At 45.4% G+C, this 23,686-nt stretch overlaps 1 protein-coding gene across 4 annotated transcripts in view; it reads left to right on the plus strand.

The window, feature by feature from the left end:
* Positions 1-23,686, plus strand: part of LOC139422642 (rho guanine nucleotide exchange factor 1-like) — a 56,760-nt gene that overhangs the window by 20,911 nt on the left and 12,163 nt on the right. Inside the window, exons 5-26 of one of the 4 annotated variants that reach the window (XM_071173796.1) lie at positions 1,835-1,877; positions 1,986-2,091; positions 2,330-2,470; positions 4,096-4,125; positions 6,548-6,656; positions 6,794-6,884; positions 7,189-7,221; positions 8,366-8,575; positions 8,684-8,825; positions 9,949-9,960; positions 10,914-11,066; positions 12,457-12,653; positions 12,869-13,015; positions 15,673-15,752; positions 15,936-16,176; positions 16,259-16,359; positions 16,472-16,546; positions 16,665-16,740; positions 16,927-17,094; positions 17,599-17,686; positions 17,928-18,047; positions 18,317-18,378. In XM_071173796.1, coding sequence (XP_071029897.1) covers positions 1,835-1,877; positions 1,986-2,091; positions 2,330-2,470; positions 4,096-4,125; positions 6,548-6,656; positions 6,794-6,884; positions 7,189-7,221; positions 8,366-8,575; positions 8,684-8,825; positions 9,949-9,960; positions 10,914-11,066; positions 12,457-12,653; positions 12,869-13,015; positions 15,673-15,752; positions 15,936-16,176; positions 16,259-16,359; positions 16,472-16,546; positions 16,665-16,740; positions 16,927-17,094; positions 17,599-17,686; positions 17,928-18,047; positions 18,317-18,378 — 2,425 coding nt within the window. The remainder of the gene's footprint in view (positions 1-1,834; positions 1,878-1,985; positions 2,092-2,329; positions 2,471-4,095; positions 4,126-6,547; positions 6,657-6,793; positions 6,885-7,188; positions 7,222-8,365; positions 8,576-8,683; positions 8,826-9,948; positions 9,961-10,913; positions 11,067-12,456; positions 12,654-12,868; positions 13,016-15,672; positions 15,753-15,935; positions 16,177-16,258; positions 16,360-16,471; positions 16,547-16,664; positions 16,741-16,926; positions 17,095-17,598; positions 17,687-17,927; positions 18,048-18,316; positions 18,379-23,686) is intronic. The other 3 variants (XM_071173804.1, XM_071173814.1, XM_071173822.1) reach the window with 3 other exon arrangements.

Genomic DNA, 23,686 nt, shown 5'->3' on the forward strand with positions numbered 1-23,686 from the left:
TTTTTGCAGTTCGTTCCAGTCATTGGCAGCAGAGAACTGGAAGGCGAGGCGGCCAAAGGAAGAATTGGCTTTCGGGGTGACCGGTGAGATATACCTGCAGGAGCACGTGCTACGGGTGGGTGCTGCTATGGTGAGCTGAGATTAGTTGGGGCTTTACCTAGCAGAGACTTGTAGATGACCTGGAGCCAGTGGGTTTGGTGACGAGTATGGAGCGAGGGCCAGCCAATGAAATCATACAGGTCGCAGTGGTGGGTAGTAAATGGGGCTTTTGTGACAAAACGGATAGCACTGTGATAGACTGCATACAATTTGTTGAATAGAGTTGGAGGCTATTTTGTAAATGACATCGCCAAAGTCGAGGATTGGTAGGATGGTCCGTTTTACAAGGGTATGTTTGGCAGCATGAGTGAAGGATGCTTTGTTGCGAAATAGGAACCAATTCTAGATTTAATTTTGGATTGGAGATGTTTAATGTGAGTCTGGAAGGAGAGTTTACAGTCTAACCAGGCACCTAGGTATTTGTAGTTGTCCACATATTCTAGGTCAGAACCGTCCAGAGTAGTGATGCTGGACGGGCGGGCAGGTGTGGGCAGCGATCGGTTGAAGAGCATGCATTTAGTTTTACTTGTATTTAAGAGCAGTTGGAGGCCACGGAAGGAGAGTTGTATGGCATTGAAGCTCATTTGGAGGTTAGTTAACACAGTGTCCAACGAAGGGCCAGAAGTATACAGAATGGTGTCGCCGCTCTCGCTGCTGGTGATTCTTTGATCCACCTCTGCGTAGACATCATTGATGTATACAGAGAAGAGAGTCGGCCCAAGAATTGAACCTTGTGGCACCCCCATAGAGACTGCCAGAGGTCTGGACAAAAGGCCCTCCGATTTGACATACTGAACTCTATCGGAGAAGTAGTTGGTGAACCTACCGAGGCAATCATTGAGAAACCAAGGCTGTTGAGTCTGCCAATAAGAATGTTGTGATTGACAGAGTCAAAAGCCTTAGCCAGGTCGATGAATACGGCTGCACAGTAATGTCTCTTATCGATGGTGGTTATGATATCGTCTAGGACCTTGAGCGTGGCTGAGGTGCACCCATGACCAGCTCTGAAACCAGATTGCATAGTGGAGAAGGTACGGTGAGATTCGAAATGGTCGGTAATCTGTTTGTTAACTTGGCTTTCAAAGACGGATGGCTTGGGTGTTAAGCATGTCCCAGTTTAGATCACCTAGCAGCATGAGCTCAGAAGATAGATGGGGGGCAATCAATTCACATATGGTGTCCAGGGCACAGCTGGGGGCAGAGGGTGGTCTATAGCAAGCGGCAACGGTGAGAGACTTGTTTCTGGAAAGGTGAATGTTTAGAAGTAGAAACTCGAGTTGTTGGTACAGACCTGGATAGTGTGACAGAACTCTGCAGGCTATATCTGCAGTAGATTGCAACACTGCCCCCTTTAGCAGTTCGATCTTGGCTGAACATTTTATAGTTAGGGATGGAAATTTAAGGGATTTTGGTGGTTTTCCTAAGCCAGGATTCAGACACGGCTAAGACATCGGGGTTTGCAGAGTGTGCTAAAGCAGTGAATAAAGCAAATTTAGGGAGGAGGCTTCTAATGTTAATATGCATGAAACCAAGGCTTTTACAGTTACAGAAGTCAACACAAGAGAGCACCTGGGGAGTAGGAGTGGAGCTAGGCACTGCAGGTCCGGGATTAACCTCTACATCACCAGATGAACAGAGGAGAACATACAAATGTTGTTGTAGAAGTCAGTGTGATGCATATTATTATTATTATGTCAAATTAAAATGTTCTCTCCCTCCTCTTCAACCCACACAGATTCTCAGAGTGCAAATCCCTCATAATGTATCGTTTGAGTTGGGTAAGCCCTCCTACGATCGTTCTCTTATGATTTTAGATAATGCAGCCACCACTGGTCTACTCAGCATTATCTGGATAAAGCATGGTGTGTATGTAATCTCTCTCTCAGACCGTACCAGACCAGACCTGCTCAGTGAGGAGCAGCAGAGGAAGTTTGTCCAGGATGTCCAGTTGGCTCAGGCCCCAGAGGTGCTGCGACAGCTGGAAGACTTCAGGTGACACAACCACATCCATTGAACCAGCAGTGACCTGGTCAAAACCTATTGACATATTGACTCATCAGTGATAACATTGGGTTAAAATAGTCTCTGCCCTAAACACAAACTCTCTTGTTGCTCCCCATACACACGTGTGTACCAACTAGCCCTCAGCGATAATGTCAGACTGATGACAGTTATACAGTGTGAGATGTAAATACTTAAAGGGATACTTCCTGCTGTTCCTCCCTCCCAGGCAGAAGAGGATGATGGGTATGACCCCTAACGCGGCAGAGCTGCTCGAGGTGGAGTCTCACTACCCCACCGATCGTATCCCCATGGAGATGAAGGAGAAGGCCGTGGCAGAGACCCTGCTGGACAAAATGTCTGAGATTCAGTGAGTAGACGGCTGGGGTGGATTATTGACTGTCATAATGCAGTACTACATAACGTATAGCTTTTATGTAACTTCATAGATAAAGGTACAGTCAAATTAGCTAAGTTAAACCTCCCATGGCTTCGTTTGGGGGCAAGTTTCATTTGAATTCAATTAAATACTGTGTAGTATCATCATGACATCACAGGCCTCTAGACATCACAGTTCCAGTCCCTCAGCGGACATTTCTAGAATATGGTGCAGAAATACACACATTGACACAACCAGTTCAACACACAGGGACCACTAGGGGGATAGATGGATGATTAAAGACATGGAGGAGAGAGAGGGATTTGGGGAGAAAAGAAAGAGGGACAACAGTGATTGGAACAGAGGAAGCAGAGGGAGAAGGAGAGAGTCAGCAGTGCCACGTTGGCAGGAAGCTTCTCCCCTGGCATGCTGCCAACCGGAGGAGGTTGGAGGATGGAGAGGGGGAGGGAGAGTAGAGACAGTCTAGTCCGTTCATCTGCCTCTGACCCGGTAGCCAGATACAATGAATTAAGTGAGGAGGAGAGCAGGAGACAAGCTCTTTAACCTGCAGTGTGAAGAGAGAGGATGAAAGAGTGACTATAAGAGAGAGACCAACAAAGGGGATATGCCCAATGCATAAGTCCCTTTTTTCTGGTTACTACTGTATTGTCAGTGGAGGAAGTATGAAAAGCTTGTCAGCAGGCAGTGTCAAACACATCATAAACTTACTGACTCACAATCAACTCTCTCTGTCTCCTAACTACAAAAGAGTTATTCATTTATTCTGCCCATTTAGATTCACTTACACAATCCTCATCTCTCCTCCACAATCCCACACCCGCCCTCGTTCAGTCGCTCCCCCGTCTCTCCCCCTCTCGCCGCCAGAACATGGTGACCTCACCACCTCTGTCTCCTATTGGTCAGTCAGTGGAATGGAGGGATGGGGCATCCTGATTGGCTTGAGGAATCCCGAGGAAACCCATCCCCTCCCTTTATGTTAATAGAAAAGAGAAACAGTAAGATCTCATTTCCATATTCTTGCCTGCTTGTTGCATCAGACTAAAACACAGTTAAATAGCCATTTCCGGTGTCCTGGAGCATTGTTAGATTTTCCAGCCCACCCTGCAGACAACTCCCAGAGAGCAGCTGTGCCTTGACTTCACACTTATCTTTTGCAGATAGTTAGACAGCTGATACCTTGCCTTGTGCAGAAAAGCAGATTGGATAGATTTGTACAGATTAGATTTTTGCAGTGTTTTAGTTTAAAAACAATTGTCAATAGTTTCTTGTGCATTTTCTGGGGTGCAGCTTTTAATGCATCTCTCATTGTTTTAGACTTTGTTTTATTTTTTCCCTTTTTTTGTTGGAAAGATCAGGATATGTTCAGTAGCCTCTGCTCTGAACACAATATCACTGCAGTCAGATTTGAGTTGGATCAGGAGAAGCTTAGCCGCTTCAGATTCCACCGTCCCAAAACAGAGTTAAGAATCAGTCGAGAAAGAGCGAGGGAAAATGCCACTTAATCGACTCCACCGGTAAGTCTACAGACTTGGCAATGTCTGCGCTTATCTTTCTCTCTCTCTCTCTTTAATATCTATTCATCTCCTCTCTTTCAGCCCCTCCATCGTCGCAGACGAGGAGAAATGGTGAGTTCTGTGTTTCACGGTGCTGTGTGTCTGAACCACTTCCGTCAATGTGTGAATGCATGCTAGACCTGCTTTGTCCAGCTCCCTGCTTAGATTCATTGATCTTTTAAAGTCCATACATGCCTTATATTTATTTGACCTTCCTCCTCAATTAGTTTGTTTTGCTCTATAGTTGTACGTTGTGCAGACTGCAGTCCTGTATGTTGTGCAGACTGCTGTCCTGTACGTTGTGCAGACTGCTGTCCTGTATGTTGTGCAGACTGCTGTCCTGTACGTTGTGCAGACTTCAGTCCTGTATGTTGTGCAGACTGCTGTCCTGTACGTTGTGCAGACTGCTGTCCTGTACGTTGTGCAGACTGCTGTCCTGTATGTTGTGCAGACTTCAGTCCTGTACGTTGTGCAGACTTCAGTCCTGTATGTTGTGCAGACTTCAGTCCTGTATGTTGTGCAGACTTCAGTCCTGTACGTTGTGCAGACTTCAGTCCTGTACGTTGTGCAGACTTCAGTCCTGTATGTTGTGCAGACTTCAGTCCTGTACGTTGTGCAGACTGCAGTCCTGTACGTTGTGCAGACTGCAGTCCTGTACGTTGTGCAGACTTCAGTCCTGTACGTTGTGCAGACTTCAGTCCTGTACGTTGTGCAGGCTGCTGTCCTGTACTTTGTGCAGACTGCTGTCCTGTACGTTGTGCAGACTGCTGTCCTGTACGTTGTGCAGACTGCAGTCCTGTACGTTGTGCAGACTTCAGTCCTGTACGTTGTGCAGACTTCAGTCCTGTACGTTGTGCAGACTTCAGTCCTGTACGTTGTGCAGACTTCAGTCCTGTACGTTGTGCAGACTTCAGTCCTGTACGTTGTGCAGACTGCTGTCCTGTACGTTGTGCAGACTTCTGTCCTGTACGTTGTGCAGACTGCTGTCCTGTACGTTGTGCAGACTGCAGTCCTGTACGTTGTGCAGACTGCAGTCCTGTACGTTGTGCAGACTGCAGTCCTGTACGTTGTGCAGACTGCAGTCCTGTACGTTGTGCCGTTGTGCAGACTGCAGTCCTGTACGTTGTGCAGACTGCAGTCCTGTACGTTGTGCAGACTGCAGTCCTGTACGTTGTGCAGACTTCAGTCCTGTACGTTGGAGCGCAGACTTCAGTCCTGTACGTTGGACCGCAGACTGCAGTCCTGTACGTTGGACCGCAGACTGCGGTCCTGTACGTTGGACCGCAGACTGCTGTCCTGTACGTTGTGCAGACTGCGGTCCTGTACGTTGTGCAGACTGCGGTCCTGTACGCTGTGCAGACTGCGGTCCTGTACGCTGTGCAGACTGCGGTCCTGTACGTTGTGCAGACTGCAGTCCTGTACGTTGTGCAGACTGCTGTCCTGTACGTTGTGCAGACTGCTGTCCTGTACGTTGTGCAGACTGCTGTCCTGTACGTTGTGCAGACTGCAGTCCTGTACGTTGTGCAGACTGCTGTCCTGTACGTTGTGCAGACTTCAGTCCTGTACATTGTGCAGACTTCAGTCCTGTACGTTGTGCAGACTTCAATCCTGTACGTTGTGCAGACTGCTGTCCTCTACGTTGTGCAGACTGCTGTCCTCTACGTTGTGCAGACTGCTGTCCTCTACGTTGTGCAGACTGCTGTCCTCTACGTTGTGCAGACTGCTGTCCTCTACGTTGTGCAGACTGCTGTCCTCTACGTTGTGCAGACTGCTGTCCTGTACGTTGTGCAGACTGCTGTCCTGTACGTTGTGCAGACTGCTGTCCTGTACGTTGTGCAGACTGCTGTCCTGTACGTTGTGCAGACTGCTGTCCTGTACGTTGTGCAGACTGCTGTCCTGTACGTTGTGCAGACTGCTGTCCTGTACGTTGTGCAGACTGCAGTCCTGTACGTTGTGCAGACTGCAGTCCTGTACGTTGTGCAGACTGCAGTCCTGTACGTTGTGCAGACTGCTGTCCTGTACGTTGTGCAGACTGCTGTCCTATAGTTGCATTACTTTGCCATAAATGGCATTCTGTAGCTGATGTAGACTGACTTGGTTTATGGTCTTATGGCCTCAGTTTGAAAAGCTCTCGCATTTTCTCCCTCAAGCTCCTCTTTCTACTCCTCCTTTCCTCTCTGGTAAACTACCAACTCTCCACCCAGCATCACCCCAGCCTTTCTCATATTCCAACCCCAGCCTTTCTCATATTCCAACCCCAGCCTTTCTCATATTCCAACCCCAACCTTTCTCATCTCAACCCCACCCCTACTGTCTCTTTCACGCCATTATTTTTATTTACAGCTCATGCTTTAGCATCCTCTCTAATAGTGTATCATTACTGTTTCTATTGCAATGCCAATATATATGCATTTATACAGTATGTACTTTCATACTTTCATCACCACTAACTTTACAGAGATCTCGCTCTCCCTCCCTCTCTCTCATCCTCCAGTTCGTCAATCTTTGCAGCAGTGGCCTTCTACATGAAGCACCTAGGAGTGAAGTCCAGGGTAGCTGACAGTAAGAAGTCCAGAGGGTTCTTCAGGAGACCCCTTGGGAAGGTGAGTCTCTGTCTGTCTGGTTGGCAGTTAGCTGGACTCCACGGTCCCCAGTCCATACCACACACCAACCTATCCAGTATTATTAGACTGTTCTTGTCATAATGCGCTCTCTCTTTGTCTCTCTTCCTCCCTCTCAGAATAAGAAGAGTGAGGAGTCCACTAAATCTAAACAGAAGGGGGGTTTTCCCAACATCCTCAGCGCCGCCGGTGGCTGGATTGCTGGCAGCAGTACGTACCAGTAGTGTCATAATATGAGATGAGATTGTACTTTATCAATACCCAAGGGGAAATGAGTTTGTCTTCCTTACATTGTTAAAAAACAGTACATACTGTATACACTACTAAATGCATACTGCATACTGAAGGTACAGAGAAACAGAGTGGATGACATATCGTATAAGCTATGTCAGGTGTTTGATTATCGATCGCCATCTAAAAGTGGGTCTACCAGAATGACCGTAGTGCCTGTATAAGACAAAGTCTTTGTAGAATTAAAAAGAACCCGTTGTCTTGCCCTGTGTTCTTCTTTCAGCTGAGGTCAAACTTCCTAAAGTGGAGGCTGAAGGTACCACCGTCTGGCTCTCATCTCCTCTTCCCCACCCCTTTATCTCTAGAATGGTTTAGTCCTTACTAATCAACCCCAATGCATGTTTGCATGTACCAAATCAAACCTGGAAGGGGATCTGAGGGGAATGCCGAGTTTTTGATTTGTTGACTTACTGTTTTGCGTCTGTTTTGCGTCTAGGTGTAGATTATATGGCATGATCTGTAATCACTGGTGTTTTGATAGTTGGACTCACCACACACGCTACAGCTGGGACGAAGAAACAAACATCTGTGATTTTGCTATACAATGTTCCTGTAGATTGTTCTCTAAACCGTTGTTTGGTCAACGGTAATAGCCTATGTGTTAAGTTGATACCTGCAGAAATGTGACGTTTGGTGCAACTTTGAAATTTGATGTTTGGAGAAACGCGGATAACCTTCAGAATCTGACTGGTAAAACTGTGAGCTCTTGTTCTACATCAAGTAGCCTCGGTCTAGTGCTGGAAAGTTGTTGTAGGATGTTAGCCTACATTTACTGATCGATGAATCAAATAGCCTACTTGTCTAATATAGCAACAATATCACTAGCTAAGTGTTTTGAGTTCCAACTGCTATCTCAGTTGACTTACTTGGCACTGGAACTAAATGGTCAAAAGCCCTCCCACTAATGTAAAGTAGCCTAACTGTCCCTTCAAAACATTTAGTTTTATTGTTGTAGGCTATTTATTGTTATCGAGCAAAATAGTTACATTCATCACATTATCACTTTTTGTCCATCTCGCCCAGCTCTAGCACCTCCCCCAAACATGATTTATTGCTGATTCATCATTATTCAAACAATTGGTCAATGTATCACAACATGGATTTTTGTCCATCTCGCCCAGCTCTCTCACTCACACACACACACACCCTGAGAATGATTAACCCTCCTCTCTCACCACAGATCCACTGATTACCCTATACTCATCCTGTCTGTCTCTGTTTGTCTCTCTCATAGAAAGGCCTCTGACTGTTTTGACTCTTTTTTTTTCTCCTCAATGTTATCCCTTTTACCATCTCTCTCTCTCTCTCACTCACTCTCTCTCTCTCTCTCTCTCTCTCTCTCTCTTTCTCTCCTCTCTCTCCTCTCTCTCCTCTCTCTCCTCTCTCTCTCTCTCTCTCAGTGGATAAAGAGAAGGTGAATCAGGAGCGTAAGGTTTCCAGCGGCCTCGCCCCCTCTCGAGGCTCCTCCACCCCTGATGCCGCTCCTCCAGCATTAAACAGGAAGTCTGTTTCCACAGGATCCTCCCCACATCAGGGTTTGGAGGTCAGCGAGGGCTCAGGAGTTCACATCAGTGTGACCTCCAGCCCAGACTTCTCCCACAGCGAGATAGGTAAGGCTGATTGGACGGATACATGGTAGCATAGCACCACCCAACCTAACTTAGGGTGTAGTCAGTGAGGTGAATCTGAAATGTGTGTTTCCTTTGCTCCTCTCCCAGGTCTGTTCAGCAGCCGTTCGGACCCCCATTTGGTGGCGGAGGGGGGTGAGCTGTCCCCCGGAGGGATGGCAGGGGGGCTGGCTGTATGGGAGCCCCCCTCACCCAATGAACCCCCCCTGGAGGAAAACCTGGACAAAGACAGGTGAGGAAGAAATAGAGGAAGAGAGAGGTAAAAAAAAAAAAAATGGAGTAGATGAGATGTATAAAACCAAAGACCAACATAGACCCAACCCTGTTCGGGAAGATGTTGAACATAGTCAAACAGTTTAAAAAGGTTAGGGGTCAGTGGCTATGCTAAGGCTGAGGAAGCGTGGTAAAACTCCCTCAGTGTCTCCGTCCGTCCCTGCTGTGTACTGTGCTGCCTAGCCTACCTACCACACCTTAACCCTGTCCTGCCAGAGCAGCTCCATGTAGCGAACATCACTAAGACCCACCCAGCATTTGGAGATGGACCCTTACTGGGGCTACAGGGACCTGGTCTTCCCCTCCAGCCCCCAACCCCTCCTCCTCCCTTCTCCTCTACCACAAATCTCTTGTTTTGTTTACCTGTTCTCCACTTTCTCTCTGTGTGTGTCCATCATTTTTCATGTTTGTGTTTGCTCTGCTGTCTCCTTGTTTGTGCGATGCTGACTTTGTGCGATGCTGACTCTGCTCAGTTATTCAGAGCAAGTTAAGTGTATAATAGTTAACATTGTACTGTAGTGTGTCATCTTGTCTGTGTGTCTGCAGGCTAGACTCAAGTACCAGAGCTGGGGAAAGCTGGTATAACGTTATGTTGTCTGGGGTTGTGCGTCTGTCTGATTTGGGCATTCATTGTGCTATATTTGGTTTGTAGAGCATTGTATCTCTACAGGCTTAAGTTCATTAAGTTGACTTTTACTGTGCTTCAGTCGTGCGGTCCAGCTTTAGATTTGTCTGTTGTCGTCTTTATCCCAGTCCTACTGTAAGTCAAGCAGTGAGGTCTGGTTCGCTTTCATGTCTGTTGCTTGCAGAAGGCATCAGTATGTGTGGTTCTATAGGGTTCCGCTATGTTCTGTTGTCCAGTCTTCACAGGGCTTCATGTGGTACCATGTTCAGGACAGCAGACGTCTTGTGTTTGTGGGCGTGCTTTGCTTTCTGTGGTTTTACAGTGCGTTCAGTGCTGCTAGGCTCTGTCCGTGTGCTGCAGCGGTTGATGGGGAGAGTTGGAGGTTTGTAGAAAGGGGGTGTGTTACTGTTGAATGGTTGTGGTGGTTATGTAACTGTCCTGTCCCGTGTTTTTACAGACGCAAGACAAGGTGGGTTTCTACTTCTCTGCGACAGGGATACGGACACGCACTGGGCCTCATATTGATAACACACAGTCCATCCTGCATTACTGCGTGCACACACACACACACACACACACTGCATGGCTAAGTATTGTTTATCCTGTACCTTGGGACTGACGTGAGTGGGCTGTGATGTTAGAGAATAATAGTCTTCTTGTCAGTGTGTGTGTGAGATTGGAGGGTTGATAAGCCCAATTGATTGCCATTTAACACTGCGTAATTGAAAGGCCTTGGTACACAGACACACTGAGATGTTACTAAGGACCGCTTTCTTAACTTATAGTGTTGAGGTAGATGGGCTTCCAATGTGTTTCTAATAGGGCTAGTCATTAAGCAGTAACCCAGGACTGTGTGGAGTGTCTCTGCTTCCAATGTGTTTCTAATAGGGCTAGTCATTAAGCAGTAACCCAGGACTGTGTGGAGTGTCTCTGCTTCCAATGTGTTTCTAATAGGGCTAGTCATTAAGCAGTAACCCAGGACTGTGTGGAGTGTCTCTGCTTCCAATGTGTTTCTAATAGGGCTAGTCATTAAGCAGTAACCCAGGACTGTGTGGAGTGTCTCTATGCTCCTGAGTCTAACCATCCATTCTCTGTCACATCTCTTGTGTGCTTTTCTTTTGATCCTCTACATTCCTTTGACATCACATTGACTTCCTCTGTAATGGTTCTCCTGCTTGGATCCACTTTATCCTAATATCTCCCCTGTCTTTGTTGTTCCACTCCGTACTCTTTGGTTTGGTCTTTTGGACCATTTCCTTGTGGTTCCTGTACTCCTCACTCCGTCTGTCTCTCTACTTCCTCCCCTGCCTTCCTCCTTATACTACCATCCTCCTTGTATTTTTCCCACCCACTGGCCCTCCTCTTGCTCTCCTCTCTCCCTTCGATGTACTCTCCCCCTCCCTCCCCTCCCTCCCTCCTCAGGCGTGTGGGACGCAGTGAGAGTGCTCGTGTGGACAGACATTCCTACCGTCGCCGTGGCTCCTCCCGGGCCAAACAGTCGCGTTCCCGTAGCGACGTGGACCTGCAAGCCGCCGCCACGGCAGCACACTCCTCCCCGACCTCTCCCCACCCCTCGTAAGGCAGACCCCCTATCCCCCCTTCTCTCATGGGTCGAGAGAGGAGCACAGCCACAGACTGACATAGTCACAAGCAAACTGACAGACTATACTAAATGATAGACAGACTGACTGACTGACTATAGTAACTGATGGACGGGCTGACTGACTGACTGATTATAGAAACTGATGGACAGGCTGACTTGACTGACTGATTATAGTAATTGATGGACAGGCTGACTGACTGACTATAGTAACTGATGGACAGGCTGACTGACTGACTAAAGTAACTGATGGACAGGCTGACTGACTGACTATAGTAACTGATGGACAGGCTGACTGACTGACTGATTATAGTAACTGATGGACAGGCTGACTGACTGATTATAGTAACTGATGGACAGGCTGATTGACTGACTGATTATAGTAACTGATGGACAGGCTGATTGACTGACTGACTATACTAACTGATGGACAGACTGATTGACTGACTGACTATAGTAACTGATGGACAGGCTGATTGACTGACTGATTATAGTAACTGATGGACAGGCTGATTGACTGACTGATTATAGTAACTGATGGACAGGCTGATTGACTGACTGATTATAGTAACTGATGGACAGGCTGATTGACTGACTGATTATAGTAACTGATGGACAGGCTGATTGACTGACTGATTATAGTAACTGATGGACAGACTGACTGACTATAGTAACTGATGGACAGATTGACTGACTATAGTAACTGATGGACAGGCTGACTGATTATAGTAACTGATGGACAGGCTGACTGACTGACTATAGTAACTGATGGACAGGCTGACTGATTATAGTAACTGATGGACAGGCAGACTGACTGACTATAGTAACTGATGGACGGGCTGACTGACTGACTATAGTAACTGATGGACAGGCAGACTGACTGACTATAGTAACTGATGGACAGGCAGACTGACTGACTATAGTAACTGATGGACAGGCTGATAGTTTCACTGACATTACTGATCAACTAACTTTGCTTTACTGACTGTCTGATGTCTAACTAAGACAGAAAGGCTGAGTGAGAGTGAATGGAAGCTTCTTCCACTGTGTCCCCAGCAGCTTCATTAAGACAGGAAGAGATCCATGCTGAGTGACACAGCTTGACTGGAGGAGGAGGGTCAGAGCCGGAGTTATTTTCTTAGTCAGGGCTACAGTACCAACTGTAACTACGTGTAATGTTAGTGCTGTGTGTGGATTATGTAGACTTACGCCAATAGCGTAATGTCCCAATCCAAATGCTTCTCAACCCAAGCAGGTTTTTCTAGCTTCGCGTTAGATTATTTTGATATTATCGCCCATACCCTTTATCCCCATACCCTTATACCTGCCCCTCTCCTCCTCCTCTGTCCTCCTCTCTTCTATCAGTGTTGATGAAGGGGTGTTACTGCCCGAGGGTGTGCTCCCAGGTCTTTCCCTCTCTGGCCCCACTCCCCAGCAGGAGGAACAGGACCCTCGCCTCCTGGAGCTGGAGCAGGACCCGCCCAACTGGAGAGAACACACCCCCCCAGACACGCTCAAAGACCTCAGCAAGAAGGAGACCAAGCGGCAGGAGGTCATCAACGGTGAGGAGGGACTGGGGAAGGGGTGGGGGATGGAGGGATCCAGCTAACGGAGGAGGAAGTAAACTACTTGCGATGTAAGAATGAGCTGCTGCTCATCTGATGCAAAATATTGTGAATTAATTGTGACTAGAGTAATCTCTCTCTCTCTCTCTCTCTCTTTTCTCTCTCTCTCTCTTTTCTCTCTCTCTCTCTTTTCTCTTCTCTCTCTCTCTCAGAGTTGTTTGCGACGGAGCACGCCCATGTGCGCATGCTGAGTGTTCTGCAGACAGTGTTCTGGAAGCCTTTGGAGAGAGAGGAACTCATGACCGCCACAGAGCTGGCCACCATCTTCCCCAGCCTGGACGAGATCATAGACATGCACTGTGAGTACGATCCCACTGCTGCTTGACCGTAGTATCACCATAACCCCCTCTACAGTACAACCACATGACCAATGTACTGCCACTGTAACCCCAACTACAGTACAACCACATGACCAATGTACTGCCACTGTAACCCCAACTACAGTACAACCACATGACCAATGTACTGCCACTGTAACCCCAACTACAGTACAACCACATTACCAATGTACTGCCACTGTAACCCCCTCTACAGTACAACCACATGACCAATGTACTGCCACTCTAACCCCAACTACAGTACAACCACATGACCAATGTACTGCCACTGTAACCCCAACTACAGTACAACCACATGACCAATGTACTGCCACTGTAACCCCAACTACAGTACAACCACATGACCAATGTACTGCCACTAACTCCAACTACAGTACAACCACATGACCAATGTACTGCCACTGTAACCCCAACTACAGTACAACCACATGACCAATGTACTGCCACTGTAACCCCAACTACAGTACAACCACATGACCAATGTACTGCCACTGTAACCCCAACTACAGTACAACCACATGACCAATGTACTGCCACTCTAACCCCAACTACAGTACAACCACATTGACCAATGTACTGCCACTGGACGACCGTAACCCCAACTACAGTACAACCACATTGACCAATGTACTGCCACTGTAACCCCAACTACAGTACAACCACATTGACCAATGTACTGCCACTGTAACCCCAACTACAGTACAACCACATTGACCAATGTACTGCCACTGGACGACCGTAACCCCAACTACAGTACAACCACATGACCAATGTACTGCCACTGTAACCCCAACTACAGTACAACCACATGACCAATGTACTGCCACTGTAACCCCAACTACAGTACAACCACATGACCAATGTACTGCCACTGTAACCCCAACTACAGTACAACCACATGACCAATGTACTGCCACTGTAACCCCAACTACAGTACAACCACATGACCAATGTACGTACTGCCACTGTAACCCCAACTACAGTACAACCACATGACCAATGTACGTACTGCCACTGTAACCCCAACTACAGTACAACCACATTACCAATGTACTGCCACTGTAACCCCAACTACAGTACAACCACATTACCAATGTACTGCCACTGTAACCCCAACTACAGTACAACCACATTACCAATGTACTGCCACTGTAACCCCAACTACAGTACAACCACATGACCAATGTACGTACTGCCACTGTAACCCCAACTACAGTACAACCACATGACCAATGTACTGCCACTGTAACCCCAACTACAGTACAACCACATGACCAATGTACTGCCACTGGACGACCGTAACCCCAACTACAGTACAACCACATGACCAATGTACTGCCACTGTAACCCCAACTACAGTACAACCACATGACCAATGTACTGCCACTAACTCCAACTACAGTACAACCACATGACCAATGTACTGCCACTGTAACCCCAACTACAGTACAACCACATGACCAATGTACTGCCACTGGACGACCGTAACCCCAACTACAGTACAACCACATGACCAATGTACTGCCACTGTAACCCCAACTACAGTACAACCACATGACCAATGTACTGCCACTAACTCCAACTACAGTACAACCACATGACCAATGTACTGCCACTGTAACCCCAACTACAGTACAACCACATGACCAATGTACGTACTGCCACTGTAACCCCAACTACAGTACAACCACATGACCAATGTACTGCCACTGTAACCCCAACTACAGTACAACCACATGACCAATGTACTGCCACTGGACGACCGTAACCCCAACTACAGTACAACCACATGACCAATGTACTGCCACTGTAACCCCAACTACAGTACAACCACATGACCAATGTACTGCCACTAACTCCAACTACAGTACAACCACATGACCAATGTACTGCCACTGTAACCCCAACTACAGTACAACCACATGACCAATGTACTGCCACTGGACGACCGTAACCCCAACTACAGTACAACCGCAAAACCCCTGACATACAACCACACTTACACTACATGACTGCCACTGCATGGCTGTGACCGTTACCCGACAACAGCACTTCTACAGTTCTGATACTGGCTGAAGTCAGTCTGACCAATGTAAATTGTTGGCAAGACCTCACGATACGATGTTACCATGATACTTAGGTTCTGATATGATCTGTATTGCAATTCTCACAATTCTTTATGTATTGCAGTTCGATTCTGTAATTGTATTGCAATTCCATGTTCCAAACATACTGTATTGCTCACCATATGTCTGCTGCAGGAGGACAAGAGAGCCATGAGAAAAACAAGTTTTGATCGATCATGGAAATAAATGTGCTGAAAACAAATTGTCTCCTTATTTAAAAAGAAGATGGAGAACAAGCTATGATGGGAAAATACTGGAACTTTGGTGCAACTAGCGCAAAAATAATATTGCGATATTGTCAAAATGATACCGGCATATCTTCCAAAATGATATCCTGATATTTAAATGTTTTTATATTTTTCCCTCGTCACTAGTAAATGAACCCTAGTGTAACTTTAACCCAACCATAAATTGACCTCAGTCTGACCATAATAACCCAACCATAAGTCTACCCCAGTCCAACCACTGTGTTCCCTGTGTGTTTCTGTGCAGATGCTTTCTACGAGCACCTGAAGAAGCTGCGTCAGCACAATTTCATCGTCAAGGCCATCGGAACCACGTTACTCAATAGGGTAAGGAACAGGTCACCTTCCATCACTCCCCCTTTCTGTGCCCCTCACTGCCCTCTCTCTCTCTGCCCCTCACCCCATCTCAGCCTAACCCCCTCATCCCTTATATGAAGTGGATACTTAGGGAAATGGATCCCTAAAGAAAGCTTTTAATCTCTCCCTCCCTCACTTTCTCTCTCTGTCTAGTTTGGAGGGACGGAGGGTGAGTGGTTTCAGAAGCTGACGTCTAGGTTCTGTAGTCACCAGACGTGGGCCCTGGAACAGCTGAAGATGAGACAGAAGAAAGACCCTCGTTTCAACTCCTTCATACTGGAGGCAGAGAGTCGGCCTCAGTGTCGTAGGCTGCAGCTGAAGGACATCATCCCCACTGAGATGCAGAGGCTCACCAAATACCCCCTACTGCTGGAAAACATTGCCAAGTGCACAGGTCTGTGTATGTCCTTCCCTGCTCACATTCAGATAAACAGAGAGAGTGTGTGTTGTGACATGTGTTGTGTGTATTCCTGTAGAGGACACCTTGGAGAAGGAGAGTATTCAGCAGAGTGCAGAGTGCTGTAGGAAGATCCTCAACCACGTCAACGAGGAGGTCAAACAGATGGAGAACCTGCTGGTGAGACACACACACACACACACACACACACACACACTACTATTACAACTGCTACTACAACAACAACAAGTGTCTGAGGTAAAGTATAAATTATTTCTCTCTCTCCCTCCAGACCCTGAAAGACTACCAGCGCAGGCTGGACACCTCAGGACTCAAACCCAGTAACGAGCTGTACCTGGAGTACAAGGTGACTGACAATAGTGAGGGCTTCTTGTAGTGTGGTCCAGTGCTCTTCATGCTATCCTTTCTACAGTTGTCCCGTTCTCTCATTCTTTATCAGTCTCTATTGTTCTCTTCTCTCTCAGTACCTTGACCTGGCCCAGAGAAGGATGATCTATGAGGGGCCTCTGACCTGGAGAGTGACCAAGGAGAAAACCTTAGGTGCACTATCAACTCTACAAACATTAGTTTGTTTTAATGTATGAAGTCTGATTTCATTTTACACAAACCCAAGCTGTTGGTCATCTGCTGTTCACTTCCTGCCCCACTCTCCTCCTCCTCTCCTTTCCACCCTGTTCCTGCCCCACTCTCCTCCTCCTCTCCACCCTGTTCCTGTCCCCCTCTCAGAAGTGCAGTGTGTGTTGCTGGGGGATCTGTTGGTGCTGTTACAGAAGCAGGATGATAAGATGGTGTTGAAGTGTCAGAGTAAGAGTAACATCGCTGTTCAGGAGGGAAAGCAGATGCTCAGCCCTATCATCAAACTAGACTCTGCCTTCCTCCGAGAGGTGGCCACAGGTGAGACACACACATCTTTAAATACTTCATTTGAATGCACAAATCACATTACAGTCCCGAAGGATTCAAACATTTCAAAGATTCACAGATACATGGACACACGTAGTGTCAAAGCACCTTCTCCACACAGCTAGGCTGTCCATGACAAAGAGCAATGAGCAGTACCTTGCTAGCTGCTTTGCCTTTTTCCCTATGCAGTCCTGCAATCTGATGGCCATGCACTATCAGCCTATGTACACGGTCAAAAGCTGTTCAGGCATGACTCAAGAGGCTGGTATTTCAGAAACTTGACAGCACAGGGTCTGATCCATGTAAGAGTCAAAAGAGCAACCCACTTCCAAAAAGAGCATCTGTCTCCGGCCTTCCCCCACAACAACAACACCTGCCATATTTGGTATTCAAGAAAACACAACATCATCAACATGGAGCCACACACACACACACACACAAACACCTTGCAGGAATATGTCATCTCTATCCCCCTCTCTTCTGTCCCTCTGTCAGACCGTAAGGCCTTCTACGTGATCTTCACCTGGGACAGCGGGGCTCAGATCTATGAACTGGTGGCTCAATCTGTCGGGGAGAGGAAGAAGTGAGTGTGGGAGAGAAGGGTTTGGGAAGAGGAGAGGAGGAGAGAAGGGGAGGGGAGAGGGAGAAGTGAGTGTGGGAGAGAAGGGTTTGGGAAGAGAGAAGGGGAGAGGGAGAAGTGAGTGTGGGAGAGAAGGGTTTGGGAAGAGGAGAGAGGTTTATGGGGAGGGAGGAGGAGAGGTGGAAGATATGAAGATAAAGATGAAGCACCAACTGTAGTGGTGATGTGGCTTTGTTGTGTGAAGCTGGACAGATGTGATCAAGATGGCGGTAGATGAGCTGAAGAAGACAGGACCTCCATCTGACCTGAAGAGAGGAAACAGCATCTTAACTGGAGGAGGAGGAAACCCATACAGCCCCACCACGTGAGTCAACACAGTTCTGAGTGTGCACTGTTATAAGCCAGTCCTCTGAGCACTGATCACATTTTAGTCATTTAGCAGACGCTCTTATCCAGAGTGACTTAACGGAGCAATTAGGATTAAGCGCCTTGCTCAAGGGTACATCGACATATTTTTCACGTAATCGGCGTGAAGATTCAAACCAGCGACCTTTCGGTTTCTGGCCCAGCGCTCTTAACCGCTTTCCTACCTGCCGCCGATCACATTTCTTTCTTGCTTTCTCTTTCTTTCAGGTTTCCTCAACCCCCTCTCAGCCCCACTGAAAATGGAGGAGTCTTGTTGAAAAATAGCATTGGTGAGAACAGACAGCAAAGCAACTCTTTCAAGCCATTGAGCTTCTAGATGTTGATAATGTCATTGTTAATGGTGTTATTACTGTTTATTTAGTTTTTCCTGTTACTGCATTACTACCAAGACTGCTTCTGTGTTTTTACTGTGACTGCATTACTACCAAGACTGCTTCTGTGTTTTTACTGTTACTGCATTACTACCAAGACTGTTCCTGTGTTTTTACTGGTACTACCAAGACTGTTACTGTGTTACTACCAATACTGTTCCTGTATTTTTACTCTTACTGTGTTACTACCAAAACTGTTCCTGTATTTTTACTGTTACTGCATTACTACCAAGACTGTTACTGTGTTTTTACTGTTACTGTGTTACTGCCAATACTGTTACTGTGTTTTTACTGTTACTGCATTACTACCAAGACTGTTACTGTGTTACTACCAAGACTGTTACTGTGTTACTACCAAGACTGTTCCTGTGTTTTTACTGTTACTGCATTACTACCAAGACTGTTACTGTGTTACTACCAAGACTGTTACTGTGTTACTACCAAGACTGTTACTGTGTTACTACCAAGACTGTTACTGTGTTACTACCAAGACTGTTACTGTGTTACTACCAAGACTGTTACTGTGTTACTACCAAGACTGTTCCTGTGTTTTTACTGTTACTGCCAAGACTGTTACTGTGTTACTACCAATATTGTTCCTGTGTTTTTACTGTTACTGTGTTACTACCAAGACTGTTCCTGTATTTCTACTGTTACTGTGTTATTACTGTTACTGCGTTACTACCAAGCCTGTTACTGTGTTACTACCAAGCCTGTTACTGTGTTACTACCAAGCCTGTTACTGTGTTACTACCAAGCCTGTTACTGCGTTACTGCCAAGACTGTTACTGTGTTTTTACTGTTACTGCCAAGACTGTTACTGTGTTACTGCCAAGACTGTTACTGTGTTACTGCCAAGACTGTTACTGCGTTACTACCAAGACTGTTACTGTGTTACTACCAAGCCTGTTGCTGTGTTTTTACTGTTACTGCGTTACTACCAAGACTGTTACTGTGTTTTTACTGTTACTGTGTTACTGCCAATACTGTTACTGCGTTACTACCAAGCCTGTTACTGTGTTACTACCAAGACTGTTGCTGTGTTTTTACTGTTACTGCATTACTACCAAGACTGTTACTGTGTTACTACCAAGACTGTTACTGTGTTTTTACTGTTACTGCATTACTACCAAGACTGTTACTGTGTTTTTACTGTTACTGTGTTACTGCCAAGACTGTTACTGTGTTACTACCAAGACTGTTACTGTGTTACTACCAAGACTGTTGCTGTGTTTTTACTGTTACTCTGTTACTACCAAGACTGTTACTGTGTTACTACCAATACTGTTACTGTGTTTCTACTGTTACTGCATTACTACCAAGACTGTTACTGTGTTTTTACTGTTACTGTGTTACTGCCAAGACTGTTACTCTGTTACTACCAAGACTGTTACTGTGTTACTACCAAGACTGTTACTGTGTTACTACCAAGACTGTTGCTGTGTTACTACCAAGACTGTTCCTGTGTTTTTACTGTTACTGCATTACTACCAAGACTGTTACTGTGTTACTGCCAATACTGTTACTGTGTTTTTACTGTTACTGCATTACTACCAAGACTGTTACTGTGTTACTACCAAGACTGTTACTGTGTTACTACCAAGACTGTTCCTGTGTTTTTACTGTTACTGCATTACTACCAAGACTGTTACTGTGTTACTACCAAGACTGTTACTGTGTTACTACCAAGACTGTTACTGTGTTACTACCAAGACTGCTACTGTGTTACTACCAAGACTGTTACTGTGTTACTACCAAGACTGTTACTGTGTTACTACCAAGACTGTTCCTGTGTTTTTACTGTTACTGCCAAGACTGTTACTGTGTTACTACCAATATTGTTCCTGTGTTTTTACTGTTACTGTGTTACTACCAAGACTGTTCCTGTATTTCTACTGTTACTGTGTTATTACTGTTACTGCGTTACTACCAAGCCTGTTACTGTGTTACTACCAAGCCTGTTACTGTGTTACTACCAAGCCTGTTACTGTGTTACTACCAAGCCTGTTACTGCGTTACTGCCAAGACTGTTACTGTGTTTTTACTGTTACTGCCAAGACTGTTACTGTGTTACTGCCAAGACTGTTACTGTGTTACTGCCAAGACTGTTACTGCGTTACTACCAAGACTGTTACTGTGTTACTACCAAGCCTGTTGCTGTGTTTTTACTGTTACTGCGTTACTACCAAGACTGTTACTGTGTTTTTACTGTTACTGTGTTACTGCCAATACTGTTACTGCGTTACTACCAAGCCTGTTACTGTGTTACTACCAAGACTGTTGCTGTGTTTTTACTGTTACTGCATTACTACCAAGACTGTTACTGTGTTACTACCAAGACTGTTACTGTGTTTTTACTGTTACTGCATTACTACCAAGACTGTTACTGTGTTTTTACTGTTACTGTGTTACTGCCAAGACTGTTACTGTGTTACTACCAAGACTGTTACTGTGTTACTACCAAGACTGTTGCTGTGTTTTTACTGTTACTCTGTTACTACCAAGACTGTTACTGTGTTACTACCAATACTGTTACTGTGTTTCTACTGTTACTGCATTACTACCAAGACTGTTACTGTGTTTTTACTGTTACTGTGTTACTGCCAAGACTGTTACTCTGTTACTACCAAGACTGTTACTGTGTTACTACCAAGACTGTTACTGTGTTACTACCAAGACTGTTGCTGTGTTACTACCAAGACTGTTCCTGTGTTTTTACTGTTACTGCATTACTACCAAGACTGTTACTGTGTTACTGCCAATACTGTTACTGTGTTTTTACTGTTACTGCATTACTACCAAGACTGTTACTGTGTTACTACCAAGACTGTTACTGTGTTACTACCAAGACTGTTCCTGTGTTTTTACTGTTACTGCATTACTACCAAGACTGTTACTGTGTTACTACCAAGACTGTTACTGTGTTACTACCAAGACTGTTACTGTGTTACTACCAAGACTGTTACTGTGTTACTACCAAGACTGTTACTGTGTTACTACCAAGACTGTTACTGTGTTACTACCAAGACTGTTCCTGTGTTTTTACTGTTACTGCCAAGACTGTTACTGTGTTACTACCAATATTGTTCCTGTGTTTTTACTGTTACTGTGTTACTACCAAGACTGTTCCTGTATTTCTACTGTTACTGTGTTATTACTGTTACTGCGTTACTACCAAGCCTGTTACTGTGTTACTACCAAGCCTGTTACTGTGTTACTACCAAGCCTGTTACTGTGTTACTACCAAGCCTGTTACTGCGTTACTGCCAAGACTGTTACTGTGTTTTTACTGTTACTGCCAAGACTGTTACTGTGTTACTGCCAAGACTGTTACTGTGTTACTGCCAAGACTGTTACTGCGTTACTACCAAGACTGTTACTGTGTTACTACCAAGCCTGTTGCTGTGTTTTTACTGTTACTGCGTTACTACCAAGACTGTTACTGTGTTTTTACTGTTACTGTGTTACTGCCAATACTGTTACTGCGTTACTACCAAGCCTGTTACTGTGTTACTACCAAGACTGTTGCTGTGTTTTTACTGTTACTGCATTACTACCAAGACTGTTACTGTGTTACTACCAAGACTGTTACTGTGTTTTTACTGTTACTGCATTACTACCAAGACTGTTACTGTGTTTTTACTGTTACTGTGTTACTGCCAAGACTGTTACTGTGTTACTACCAAGACTGTTACTGTGTTACTACCAAGACTGTTGCTGTGTTTTTACTGTTACTCTGTTACTACCAAGACTGTTACTGTGTTACTACCAATACTGTTACTGTGTTTCTACTGTTACTGCATTACTACCAAGACTGTTACTGTGTTTTTACTGTTACTGTGTTACTGCCAAGACTGTTACTCTGTTACTACCAAGACTGTTACTGTGTTACTACCAAGACTGTTACTGTGTTACTACCAAGACTGTTGCTGTGTTACTACCAAGACTGTTTCTGTGTTTTTACTGTTACTGCATTACTACCAAGACTGTTACTGTGTTACTGCCAATACTGTTACTGTGTTTTTACTGTTACTGCATTACTACCAAGACTGTTACTGTGTTACTACCAAGACTGTTACTGTGTTACTACCAAGACTGTTCCTGTGTTTTTACTGTTACTGCATTACTACCAAGACTGTTACTGTGTTACTACCAAGACTGTTACTGTGTTACTACCAAGACTGTTACTGTGTTACTACCAAGACTGTTACTGTGTTACTACCAAGACTGTTACTGTGTTACTACCAAGACTGTTACTGTGTTACTACCAAGACTGTTCCTGTGTTTTTACTGTTACTGCCAAGACTGTTACTGTGTTACTACCAATATTGTTCCTGTGTTTTTACTGTTACTGTGTTACTACCAAGACTGTTCCTGTATTTCTACTGTTACTGTGTTATTACTGTTACTGCGTTACTACCAAGCCTGTTACTGTGTTACTACCAAGCCTGTTACTGTGTTACTACCAAGCCTGTTACTGTGTTACTACCAAGCCTGTTACTGCGTTACTGCCAAGACTGTTACTGTGTTTTTACTGTTACTGCCAAGACTGTTACTGTGTTACTGCCAAGACTGTTACTGTGTTACTGCCAAGACTGTTACTGCGTTACTACCAAGACTGTTACTGTGTTACTACCAAGCCTGTTGCTGTGTTTTTACTGTTACTGCGTTACTACCAAGACTGTTACTGTGTTTTTACTGTTACTGTGTTACTGCCAATACTGTTACTGCGTTACTACCAAGCCTGTTACTGTGTTACTACCAAGACTGTTGCTGTGTTTTTACTGTTACTGCATTACTACCAAGACTGTTACTACCAAGACTGTTACTGTGTTTTTACTGTTACTGCATTACTACCAAGACTGTTACTGTGTTTTTACTGTTACTGTGGTACTGCCAAGACTGTTACTGTGTTACTACCAAGACTGTTACTGTGTTACTACCAAGACTGTTGCTGTGTTTTTACTGTTACTCTGTTACTACCAAGACTGTTACTGTGTTACTACCAATACTGTTACTGTGTTTCTACTGTTACTGCATTACTACCAAGACTGTTACTGTGTTTTTACTGTTACTGTGTTACTGCCAAGACTGTTACTCTGTTACTACCAAGACTGTTACTGTGTTACTACCAAGACTGTTACTGTGTTACTACCAAGACTGTTGCTGTGTTACTACCAAGACTGTTCCTGTGTTTTTACTGTTA

Source organism: Oncorhynchus clarkii, chromosome 2 (genome assembly GCF_045791955.1).
Source record: "Oncorhynchus clarkii lewisi isolate Uvic-CL-2024 chromosome 2, UVic_Ocla_1.0, whole genome shotgun sequence".
Taxonomy (NCBI): Eukaryota; Metazoa; Chordata; class Actinopteri; order Salmoniformes; family Salmonidae; genus Oncorhynchus; species Oncorhynchus clarkii.